Below are 12,775 nucleotides of genomic sequence, written 5' to 3' on the forward strand. Positions count from 1 at the left end.
CATGGTGCCCAGTTTAAAGTTCCCTTTTGTACGTTTTCTGCAGCAATGCAGCAAGTGTTGGACAACCTCAATGAGTTGCCCACCTCAACGGGAGCGAAGGAGATAGATCTGATCTTCCTCAAAGGAATAATGGAGAGTCCAATTGTCAGATCTCTTGCCAAGGTACTGTGATTGTAGCTCTTTAAATGTCCCCTCTTCCCTTTATATCATAAAAGCATGTAAACTGCATGATCATTTATTAATGAAGAACTGCAAATGTTAAGATATGTTGCAGAAATTGTAGGAAATAATGATAGGGATCAGAAAAGCAGAGATTTAAGGATGGTAACAGAAAGGTTTGTGAAAAAGATTGACATCAAATTTTCAGTCAGGAATGAACTGTCTCCCATGTTACCAGAGGATCTCCAAGAAGTAACTTCCTGAATGAAGGCACTTCCAAAATGTTTGGCAGGACCCAGCTCATTCAAGGAGCATCAATATCGACTGAAATATTTATGACAATTGACTAAGCCAGACTACTGTCTTACAGGATGTCAACATTGTGAGCCTGAGCATTTGTGGGACGCCGCAGTAGTATACCGGTTTGTGTGACACTATTACAGATCAGGGTGTTGAAATTCAGAGTTCAATTCCAGCACTGTCTGTAAGGAGGTACAAACTACAGAAGGCTATTTTAAGAGCAGAGAAACCATTCCGATTGAAGCTAGAGATGCAATCAACTCGGCCCATTACTTCTTACAAAGCGAAACCTCATCATTAAAGGCTGTGATGCTTCAATCCCAGATGAGCTAAATGCCTTTTAAATGTGCTTTAAAAGGAAGAATAAAACTACACTTGTGCACATTCCTGCTGCATCTGGTGACCTTGTGATCTCTATCTCAGATGCTGACAGAACACCTTTCATGAGGGTGAATCCTTGGAAGGTGTCAGGCCCTGATGGTGTACCTGATAGGGCAGTGAAAACCTGTGCCAACCAATTGGAGGGTGTGCTCAAGGATATCTTCAATCCCTCTGCTTCAAGAAGGTGACAATCACACCAGTGCCTAGGAAGAGTCCAGTGAGCTGCCTCAACAACTATCGCCCAGTGGCACTCACATCTAACGTTGCTGGAGTGCTTTGAGAGGTTGGTCATTGCCAGAATCAACTACGACATAAGCAGGAGATTGACGTCCGTTGTAATTTGCCTATCGCCACAATAGGTCCACAGCAAATGTAATCTCGTTGACTCTCCACTTGGCCTTGGATCACCTGGACAACAACAACATCCACATTAAGCTGCTGATTATTGATTACAGCTCAGCATTCAACATGATTATACCCTCAGTTCTAATCAACAAGCTCAAAAACCTGGGTCTCTGAACCTCCTTCTGCAACTGGCTCCTTAACTTCCTCACCGGGAGAACTCAGTTGGTGTCGATCCGAAATAGTATCTCCTCCCCGCTGACAATCAACTTTGGCGCACTTCAAGGATGCATGCTTAGCCCACTGCTCTACTCTCTCTATACCTATGGCACATTTCAAATGCCATTTGTAAATTTGCCAATGACACAACTATTGCTGGCAGAATTTCAGATGTTGAGGAAGAGGCATATCGGAGCTAGTTGAGTGGCGTTGCAATAACTTGCCTTGCACTCAATATCAGCAAGACCAAGGAATTGGACCTGAGTGAACACACACCCATCCTCATCCAGGGATCAGCAGTGAAAAAGGTGAACTGTTTCAAATTCCTTAGTGTCAACATCCTGAAGATCTATCCTGGGCCCAACATATTGATGCAACTACAAAGAAGGCATGGCAGCAACTATATTTCATTATGACTTTGAGGAGACTTGGTATGTTACCAAACACTTGCAGATTTCTATGGAAATACCATGGAGAGCATTGTAACTGGTTGAATCACTATCTGGTATGGAGGGGCCACTGCGTAGGATCAGAAAAAGCTGCAAAAAGTTGTAAACTCAGCCAGTTCCATTATGGGCACTAACCTCCCCAGCATCCAGGAGACCTTAAAAAGGCAACATCTGTCATTAAGGACCCTCGTCATCTAGGACATACCCTCTTCTCATTGCTACTATCAAGGAGGAGGTACAGGGGCCTGAAGACACATATTCAGCATTTCAGGAGCAGTTTCTTCCTTCCCCTCTGCCATCAGCTTTTTGAATAGACAATGAAACCATGAATATTCCCTCACCCTTTTGCTCTCTTTTTGCACTGCTTGTTTAATTTAATTTATATATATATAGTTTTTATTGTGATTTATAGGTTTTGTTTTCATTATTATGTATTGCAATGTACTGGTGCTGCAAAACAACAAATTTTACAACATATGCTAGTGATGATACTCCCTGTAACTGTGTGGCTTTCCTCTCTCCATCCAAAAGCATACCATTTTGTAGGTTAATTAGTCATTGAAAATTGTCCTGTGATTAGACTAGGGTTAAATAGATAGGTTCCTGGGCAATGTGACTCGTTGGTCCAGAAGGACCTGTTCTGTGCTGTATCTCTAAATAAAACGCAAGTAAATATTATTAAAATTAGTCTAATACTTCAAAGTTCTAAGTAAATTTATTATCAATGTATATGCATATCACCATGTAAAACCCTGAGTTTCATTTTCTTGTGGGTATTTACAGTATCTACAAGAAACACAATAGAATCAATAAAAGACCACCTCCAGCAGGATGGACAATCCAATATGAAAAAGACAACAAATTCTGCAAATACAAAAAGAAAGAAATGGTAATAAGTAAATAAGCAACAAATATTGAGAACATGAGATGAAGAGTCCTTGAAAGTGGGTCCAAAGGTTGTGGGAACAGTAAGAGTCTGGTGGTTGAGGGGTTTTAATTTACTTGCAGTTGAATTTGGAAACCCTGTAAATGCAGTAGTCTTAGTGCACAATGAGTGCCAGCTACAGGGTATCTCCAGCCATAAGAAAGCCATTTCCAGTTGTTCTTATAAACCAGTCATAATCAGATGGTTGAGAAGCAGTTTATAATAGATTAATTTCTGCATAAATCCCAAATCCGAGCAGCACACACAAAATGTTGGAGGAACTCAGCAGGCCAGGCAGCATCTATGGAAAAAAACATAGTGGATGTTTTGGGCCGAAACTCTTCGGCAGGGGTGGAGAAAAAAAGCTGAGGAGTAGATTTGAAAGGTGGGGGGGGAGGGGAGAGAGAAACGACAGGCAATATGTGAACAACAGGAATTCTGCAGATGCTGGAAATTCAAGCAACACACATAAAAGTTGCTGGTGAACGCAGCAGGCCAGGCAGCATCTCTAGGAAGAGGTGCAGTCGATGTTTCAGGACGAGACCCTTCGTCAGGACTAACTGAAGGAAGAGTGAGTAAGGGATTTGAAAGTTGGAGGAGGAGGGGGAGATCCAAAATGATAGGAGAAGACAGGAGGGGGAGGGATGGAGCCAAGAGCTGGACAGGTGATAGGCAAAAGGGATACGAGAGGATCATGGGACAGGAGATCCGGGAAGAAAGACGGGAGGGGGGGCAGGGGACCCAGAGGATGGGCAAGGGGTATATTCAGAGGGAGAAAAAGGAGAGTGAGAGAAAGAATGTGTGTATAAAAATAAGTAACAGATGGGGTACGAGGGGGAGGTGGGGCATTAGCGGAAATTAGAGAAGTCGATGTTCATGCCATCAGGTTGGAGGCTACCCAGACGGAATATAAGGTGTTGTTCCTCCAACCTGAGTGTGGCTTCATCTTTACAGTAGAGGAGGCCGTGGATAGACATGTCAGAATGGGAATGGGATGTGGAATTAAAATGTGTGGCCACTGGGAGATCCTGCTTTCTCTGGCGGACAGAGCGTAGATGTTCAGCAAAGCGGTCTCCCAGTCTGCGTCGGGTCTCGCCAATATATAAAAGGCCACATCGGGAGCACTGGACGCAGTATATCACCCCAGCCGACTCACAGGTGAAGTGTTGCCTCACCTGGAAGGACTGTTTGGGGCCCTGAATGGTGGTAAGGGAGGAAGTGTAAGGGCATGTGTAGCACTTGTTCCGCTTACACGGATAAGTGCCAGGAGGGAGATCAGTGGGGAGGGATGGGGGGGACGAATGGACAAGGGAGTTGCGTAGGGAGCAATCCCTGCGGAATGCAGGGGGGGGGAGGGAAAGATGTGCTTAGTGGTGGGATCCCGTTGGAGGTGGCGGAAGTTACGGAGAATAATATGTTGGACACGGAGGCAGGCATAGCTCGGACCCATACGGGTGCCCATAGCTACACCTGTAGTTTGGAGGAAGTGGGAGGAGCCAAAGGAGAAATTATTAAGAGTAAGGACTAATTCCTAAGCCTGCCTTTTTGTTGGCTTTGTGGAACAATCTATGTTCCGTGCCTATTCTGGTATCTGTCCCCCACTTTTCCTTCGCTACATCGACGACTGCATTGGCGCTGCTTCCTGCACGCATGCAGAGCTCGTTGACTTCATTAACTTTGCCTCCAACTTTTACCCTGCCCTGAAGTTTACCTGGTCCATTTCCGACACCTCCCTCCTCTTTCTAGATCTTTCTGTCTCTGTCTCTGGAGACAGCTTATCCACTGATGTCTACTATAAGCCTACTGACTCTCACAGCTATCTGGACTATTCCTCTTCTCACCCTGTTTGCAAAAACGCCATCCCCTTCTCGCAATTCCTCCGTCTCCGCCGCATCTGCTCTCAGGATGAGGCTTTTCATTCTAGGACGAGGGAGATGTCTTCATTTTTTAAAGAAAGGGGCTTCCCTTCCTCCACTATCAACTCTGCTCTTAAACGCATCTCCCCCATTTCACGTACATCTGCTTTCACTCCATCCTCCCGCCACCCCACTAGGAATAGGGTTCCCCTGGTCCTCACCTACCACCCCACCAGCCTCCGGGTCCAACATATTATTCTCTGTAACTTCCGCCACCTCCAACGGGATCCCACCACTAAGCACATCTTTCCCTCCCTCCCCCTCTGCATTCCGCAGGGATCGCTCCCTACGCAACTCCCTTGTCCATTCGTCCCCCCCATCCCTCCCCACTGATCTCCCTCCTGGCACTTATCCGTGTAAAGCGGAACAAGTGCTACACATGCCCTTACACTTCCTCCCTTACCACCATTCAGGGCCCCAGACAGTCCTTCCAGGTGAGGCAACACTTCACCTGTGAGTCGGCTGGGGTGACATACTGCGTCCAGTGCTCCCGATGTGGCCTTTTATATATTGGCGAGACCCGACACAGACTGGGAGACCGCTTTGCTGAACACCTACACTCTGTCCGCCAGAGAAAGCAGCATCTCCCAGTGGCCACACATTTTAATTCCACATCCCATTCCCATTCTGACATGTCTATCCACGGCCTCCTCTACTGTAAAGATGAAGCCACACTCAGGTTGGAGGAACAACACCTTATATTCCGTCTGGGTAGCCTCCAACCTGATGGCATGAACATCGACTTCTCTAATTTCCGCTAATGCCCCACCTCCCCCTCGTACCCCATCTGTTACTTATTTTTATACACACATTCTTTCTCTCACTCTCCTTTTTCTCCCTCTGAATATACCCCTTGCCCATTCTCTGGGTCCCCCGCCCCCCCCCTGTCTTTCTTCCCGGACCTCCTGTCCCATGATCCTCTCGTATCCCTTTTGCCTATCACCTGTCCAGCTCTTGGCTCCATCCCTCCCCCTCCTGTCTTCTATCATTTTGGATCTCCCCCTCCCCCTCCAGCTTTCAAATCCCTTACTCACTCTTCCTTAAGTTAGTCCTGACGAAGGGTCTCGTCCTGAAACATCGACTGCACCTCTTCCTAGAGATGCTTCCTGGCCTGCTGCATTCACCAGCAACTTTTATAGGCAATATGTGAAACCAGGAGGGGGAGGGATGAAACAAAGAGCTTGGAAGTTGATTGGTGAAAGAGAAGAAAGAAGGGAGGTGGGGTTAGGAAAGAAGGCGGGGGTTAGCACCAGAGGGAGGTGATGGGCGGGCAAGGAGATAACATGAGAGAGGGAAGAGGGGATAGGAAATGGTGAAGGGGGGGCAGGCATTACTGGAAGTTTGAGAAATTGATGTTCATGCCATCAGGTTGGAGGCTACCCAAATGGAATATAAGGTGTTGTTCCTCCAGCCTAAGTGTGTCCTTATCACAACAGTGGAGGAGGTCATGGATGGACATATCAGAATGGGAATGGGAAGTTGAATTAAAATGGGTGGCCACTGGGAGATTCCACCTGATTTGGCGGACTCCCAATATACATTGTGCTTGGTGAAGCGGTCTCCCAATATACGTTGATCCCAAGCAAATTGGGTTTTTCAGTTCCTGGACTGGTTATTTCCAAAGATGAATAGAAGCGGAAAAGAATTTAGTCTCATGAGCACCCTTTTTTTTAAACCTTTATCCTAACTTAATTTTATTCTCCTCACTTTCCCATCAGACCCCAGTCCCTTTCCCAGGTTATTTCACTCTCCCTACTACACTTTTCTGCATTCTGATGTGTATTATTCATTGCCTTTTAAGTAATTAACTATTTGTACTTCGGCCCACAGGCTGCAGCTGTAGAGATGGGGACGTGTTAGGGTGATATGTATACTACCTTGTTTGTTACAGGCTCATGAACGACTTGAAGACACCAAGCTAGAAGCTGTGAGAGAGAATAATGTGGACCTTGTGAAGCAAATTCTTGAGGAGATCAGCTGTGTCGTCCATCAGAATGAGTATGCGGCAGAGTTGGCTACAATTCTCAAGGCGCCACACTTTCAGGTGCGGGTCGCAATTGAGTAGTTTTTCTTTCTTGGTTTTCTCTATGAACATAAAGTGTATGAAAGACCAATAATACAGTGTACTAATGATTTTGACAAATCATTAGGTGAAAGACTTGTTTCTAAAGGACTGAAGGAAAGCTTACAAGCTGCTTCCAGTGTATGTCTTGAAAGTGTATATAATATTGTGATGCTGCTAAATGTACTAAATATTTGGAAAAGAAATTGCTTTAATGTCTAATTTAATTAAAGTAAATTATTTAATCTCTGTGTGTTACAGAAGAGCATGCATCATAATACAATAGTCTCTGCTTTATTATTTTGTATGTTGTTATTACACATTATTTATTTTTTTATTCATTTATGAGATGTGGGTGTCGCCAGCTAAGCCAGCACTTATTGCCCATCCCTCGTTGCCCGTGAGAAGGTGGTGATGAGCTGCCTTCTTGAACCACCACAGTCCCTGAGGTGTAGATACATTCACGGTGCCATTGGGGAGGGAATTCCATGATTTTAACCCAGCGACAATGAGGGAACAGCATTATGTTTCCAAGTCAGGATGGTGAGTGACTTGAGGAGGATTTCCAAGTAGTAGTGTTTCTAGGTATCTGCTTTCCTCGTCCTTCTGATGGTAATGATCATGGGTCTGGAAGGGTCTGCCTTAGGAACTTCGGTGTGTTGTTGCAGTGCATCTTGTAGGTAGTACACATTGCTGCAACTGTTCTTCAGTGGTGGAGGGTGGAATGGGTGCCAATCAAGTGAGCTGCCTGGTACTGGATGGTATCAAGCTGCTTGAGTGTTGATGGGGCTGCACTCATCCAGGCGAGTGGTGAGTATTCCATTACACCCATAACCTGAGCCTTGCAGATGGTGGACAAGCTCTGGGGATTCAGGAGGTGAGTTTCAAACCGCAGGATTCCTAGCCTTTGACCTGCTCTGGTAGCCACAGTGCTTATACGGCTAGACCAGTTCAGCTTCCTGTCAATGGTAACCCCAGGATGTTGATAATAGGGGATTCAATGATGGTGATGCCACTGAATGTTAAGGGATAATGGTTAGATCCTCTCTTGTTGGATGGTCATTGCCTGGCACTTGCATGGCGCGAATGTTACTTGCCACTTGTCAGCCCAAGCCTGGATATTGTTCAGGTCCTGCTGCCTTTGGGTATGAACTGCTTCACTGTCTGAGTTGTCACCAACAGTGCAGAACATTGTGCACTCATCTGCGAACATCCCCACTTCTTATGGTGGAAGGAAGGTTATTGTTGAAGCAGTTGAAGATGGTTGGTCCGAGGACACTTCCCTGAGGAACTCCTGCAGTAATGTCCTGAGGATGAGATGATTGACCTCCAACCACCACAACCATCTTCCTTTGTGTCAGGTATGATTCCAACCAGCAGAGTGTTTCCCCCCCAATACCCATTGACTCCGTTTTAGCTAGGGCACCTTGATGCCATACTCGGTCAACTACTTCCTTAATGTTGAGAGCTACCACTCTCACCTCACCTCTGGTATTTAGCTCTTTGGTCCATGTTTGGACCAAGGAGGTGATGAGGTCTGGAGCTGAGTGGCCTTGACGGAACCCAAACTGGGCATCTGTAATCAGGTTATTGCCGAGTAGGTGCTGCGTGATAGCACTGTTGATAACCCCTTCCATTACTTTGCTGATGATTGAGAGTAGGCTGTAGGGGCAGTAGCTGGTTGGATTGGACTTGTCCTGTTTTTTGTGTACAGGACATAGCTGGGCAATTTTCCACATTGCCGGGTAGATGCCGGTGTTGTAGCTGTACTGGAACAGCTTGGCTAGTGGTGCTGCAAGTTCCGGAGCACAAGTCTTCAGGACTAGTGCCGGGATTTTGTCTGGGCCCATAACCTTTGCAGTATCCAGTGTTTTCAGCCGTTTATTGATATCATGTAGAGTGAATTGGATTGGCTACATACTGAATCTGGGATACTGGGGACTTCTGGAGGAGACCAAGCTGGATCAGCTACTCGGCACTTTTGACTGAAGATTGTTGCAAATGCCTCATCCTTATCTTTTGCACAGGTGTGCTGGGCTCTTCTATCATTGAGGATGGGGAATATTTGTGGAGCTGCCTCCTCTAGTGAGTTGTTTGATTGTTCACCACCATTCACAGCTGGATGTGGCTGAACTACAGAGCTTGGATCTGATCCGTTGGTTGTGGGACCATTTAGCTCTGTCTATTGCTTATGGTGTTTGGCATGCAAGTAGTCCTGTGTAGTGGCTTCACCAGAGTGACGTCTCATATTGAGGTATGCCTGGTGTTGTCCTCAGCATGCCCTCCTGCACTCTTCGTTGATCTCCTGGCCTGGTGGTAATATTAAAGTGAGTGAGGTTACAGATTGTGGTGGAGCACAATTCTGCTGCTGCTGTTGCCCCGTAGCGCCTCATGGATGCCCAGTCTTGGGCTACTAAATCTGTTCAAAGCCTATCCCTTCTAGCGCGGTGGAGGGTTTCTTCAATAAGGAGATTTTAGTCTCCACAAAAAATGCAGTGGTCACTTCTATCAATGCTGTCATGGACAGATGCTTCCACGGCAGGCAGGTTGGTGAGAATGAGGTCAAGTGTGTTTTTCTCTCTTGTTGGTTCCCTCACCACCTGCGGTTGTCCCAGTCTAGTAGCTCTGTCCAGTAGGACTTGACCAGGTTGGTCTGTGGTGGTACCATTGAGCCACTCTTTGTGATGGGCATTGAAGTCCCCCACCCAGAGTACGTTCTGTGCCTTCCCGCCCTCAGTGCCTCCTCCAAGTGCTGCTCAACATGGAGAAGCACTGATTGATCAGCTGAGGGAGGACGGTACGTGGTAATCAGCAGGAGGTTTCCTTGCCCATGTTTAACCTGGTGCCATGAGACTTCCTGGGGTTCAAAGTCAATGTTGAGAGTTGCCAGGGTGATACCGGAGTCTGGAATATTAACTGTAAGGTATGATTCAGTTAGTGCTACTATGTCAGGCTGTTACTTGACTCGTCTGTGGGACAGCTCTCCCAACTTTGGCACGTCCCCAGATGTTAGTAAGGAGGACTTTGCAGTGTCAACAGGGCTGGTTTTGCTGTTGTCGTTTCCAGTGCCTAGGTCGACTCTGGGTTATCTATCCGGCTTTATTTCCTATTATTTTCTTATTAGCGGATCCAACTGAATGGCATGCTAGGCCATTTCAGAGGGCACTTTAGAACCAACCACATTGCTGTAGGTCTGGAATCACGTATAGGCCAGACCAGGTAAGGATGGCAGGATTCTTCCCTTAAAGGGCATTAGTGAACCAAATGGGTTTTTATAACAATTGACATGGTTTCATGGTCATCAGATATTTTTATTGAATTTATGGTGGGATTCGAGCTTATGTCTCCAGCTTATAATTGGGTCTTTGGGTTACTGATCCAGTGGTAATTACTACTATGCCAAATTTCCACCTGTTATTATTGTGTATATTCAACACCTCTGGCACAGAGTCTGGCCCTGTGGCTCAGGGGGTTAGGGAGATGAAGAGGGTGGCAGCAGTGATAGGGGACTCTATAGTTAGGGGGTCAGACAGGCAATTCTGTGGACGCAGGAAAGAAATGCATATGGTAATTTGCCTTCCAGGTGCCAGGGTCCGGGATGTTTCTGATCGTGTCCCCGATATCTTGAAGTGGGAAGGAGAACAGCCAGAAGTTGTGGTACGTATTGGTACCAAAGACATAGGTAGGAAAAGGGAGGAGGTCCTGAAAGCAGACTATAGGGAGTTAGGAAAGAAGTTGGAGAAGCAGGACCTCAAAGGTAGTAATCTCAGGATTACTGCCTGTGCCACGTGACAGTGAGTATAGGAATAGAATGATAAATGCGTGGCTGAGGGATTAGAGCAGGGGGCAGGGATTCAGATTTCTGGATCATTGGGACCTCTTCTGGGGCAGGTGTGACCTGTACAAAAAGGACGGGTTGCAATTGAATCTGAGGGGGACCAATATCCTGGTGGAGAGTTCTGCAAAGGCTATTGGGGAGAGTTTAAACTAGAATTGCAGGAGAGTGGGAACCAAACTGAAGTGACGGAGGAAAGGAATAGAGAAAGCTTGGAGACAGTGCGAAAGGGAGGATAGGCAGGTGATAGAGAAGGGACGCACTCAGACTGATGGTTTGAGATGTGTCTATTTTAATGCGAGGAGTATTATGAATAAAGCGGATGAGCTGAGAACATGGATCAGCACTTGGAGCTATGCTATTGTGGCCACTACAGAGACTTGGATGGTGCAGGAGCAGGAATGGCTATTTCCAGTGCCAGCTTTAGATGTTTCAGAAAGGACAGGGAGTGAGGCAAAAGAGGTGGGGGTGTGGCACTGTTGATCAGAGATAGTGTCACAGCTGCAGAAAAGGAGGAAGTCATGGAGGGGTTGTCTACGGAGTCTCTATGGGTGGAAGTTTGGAATAGTTAGGGGTCAATAACTTTGCAGGGTGTTTTTATAGATCACCCAATAGTAACAGGGACATCGAGGAGCAGATAGGGAGACAGATTCTGGAAAGGAGTAATAATAATAGGGTTGTTGTGGTGGGAAATTTTAATTTCCCAAATATCGATTGGCATCTCCCTAGAGCAAGGGGTTTAGATGACATGGAGTTTGTTAGGTGTATTCAAGAAGGTTTCTTGACACAATATGTAGATAAGCCTACAAGAGGAGAGGCTGTACTTGATCTGGTATTGGGAAATGAACCTGGTCAGGTGTCAGGACTCTCAGTGGAAGAGCATTTTGGAGATAGTGATCACAATTCTATCTCCCTTATTGGAGAGGGATAAGAACAGACAAGTTAGGGAAACGTTTAATTGGAGTAAGGGGAAATATGAGGCTATCAGGCAGGAACTTGGAAGCATAAATTGGAAACAGTGTTCTCAGGGAAACATACGGAAGAAATGTGGCAAATGTTCAGGGGATATTTGCGTGGGGTTCTGTGTAGAAATGTTCCAATGAAACAGGGAAAAGATGGTAGAGTACAGGAACCGTGGTGTACAAAGGCTGTTGCAAATCTAGTCAAGAAGAAAAGAAGAGCATACGAAAAGTTCAAAAAACTAGGTAATGATAGAGATCTAGAAGATTATAAGGCAAGCAGGAAGGAGCTTAAGAATGTAATTAGGAGAGCCAGAAGGGGCCACGAGAAGGCCTTGGCGGACAGGATTAAGGAAAACTCCAACGCAATCTGCAAGTATGTGAAGAGCAAGAGAATAAGACGTGAGAGAATAGGACCAATCCAGTGTGACAGTGGAAAAGTGTGTATGGAATCGGAGGAGATGGCAGAGGTACTTAATGAATACTTTGCTTCAGTATTCACTACGGAAAAGGATCTTGGCGATTGTAGGGATGACTTGCAGTGGACTGAAAAGCTAGAGAATGTAGGTATTAAGGCAGAGGATATGCTGGAGCTTTTAGAAAGCATCAAGTTGGATAAGTCGCTGGGAACGGACGGGATGTATCCCAGGCTACTATGGGAAGTGAGGGAGGAGATTGTTGAGCCTCTGGCGATGATCTTTGCATCATCAATGAGGACGAAGAGGTTCTAGAGGATTGGAGTGTTGCGGATGTTGTTCCCTTATTCAAGAAAGGGAGTAGGGATAGTCCAGGAAATTATAGACCACTGAGTCTTACTTCAGTGGTTGGTAAGCTGATGGAGAAGATCCTGAAAGGTAGGATTTATGAACATTTGGACAGGCATAATATGATTAGGAATAGTCAGTATGGCTTTGTGAAGGGCAAGTTGTGCCTTACAAGCCTGGTTGAATTTTTTGAGGATGTGACTGAACACGTTGATGAAGGTAGAGCTGTAGATGTAGTGTATATTAATTTTAGCAAGGCATTTGATACGGTACCCCATGCTTATTGAGAAAGTAAGGAGGCATGGGATCCAGGTGGATATTGCTTTGTGGATCCAGAACTGGCTTATCCACAGAAGGCAAAGAGTGGTTGTAGACTGGTCATATTCTACATGGAGGCCGGTGACCAGTGGTATGCCTCAGGGATCTGTTCTGGGACCTCTACTCTGTGTGATTTTTATAAATGA

General features: G+C 46.0%; 1 protein-coding gene across 7 annotated transcripts in view; it reads left to right on the forward strand.

The window, feature by feature from the left end:
* LOC134357782 (protein PALS2-like) overlaps window positions 1-12,775 on the forward strand; it is a 207,159-nt gene that overhangs the window by 137,618 nt on the left and 56,766 nt on the right. For all 7 annotated transcript variants that reach the window (XM_063069426.1, XM_063069429.1, XM_063069425.1 and 4 more), the window contains 2 exons: window positions 44-162; window positions 6,583-6,735. In XM_063069426.1, coding sequence (XP_062925496.1) covers window positions 44-162; window positions 6,583-6,735 — 272 coding nt within the window. The remainder of the gene's footprint in view (window positions 1-43; window positions 163-6,582; window positions 6,736-12,775) is intronic.

This window comes from Mobula hypostoma, chromosome 17 (assembly GCF_963921235.1).
Source record: "Mobula hypostoma chromosome 17, sMobHyp1.1, whole genome shotgun sequence".
Taxonomy (NCBI): Eukaryota; Metazoa; Chordata; class Chondrichthyes; order Myliobatiformes; family Myliobatidae; genus Mobula; species Mobula hypostoma.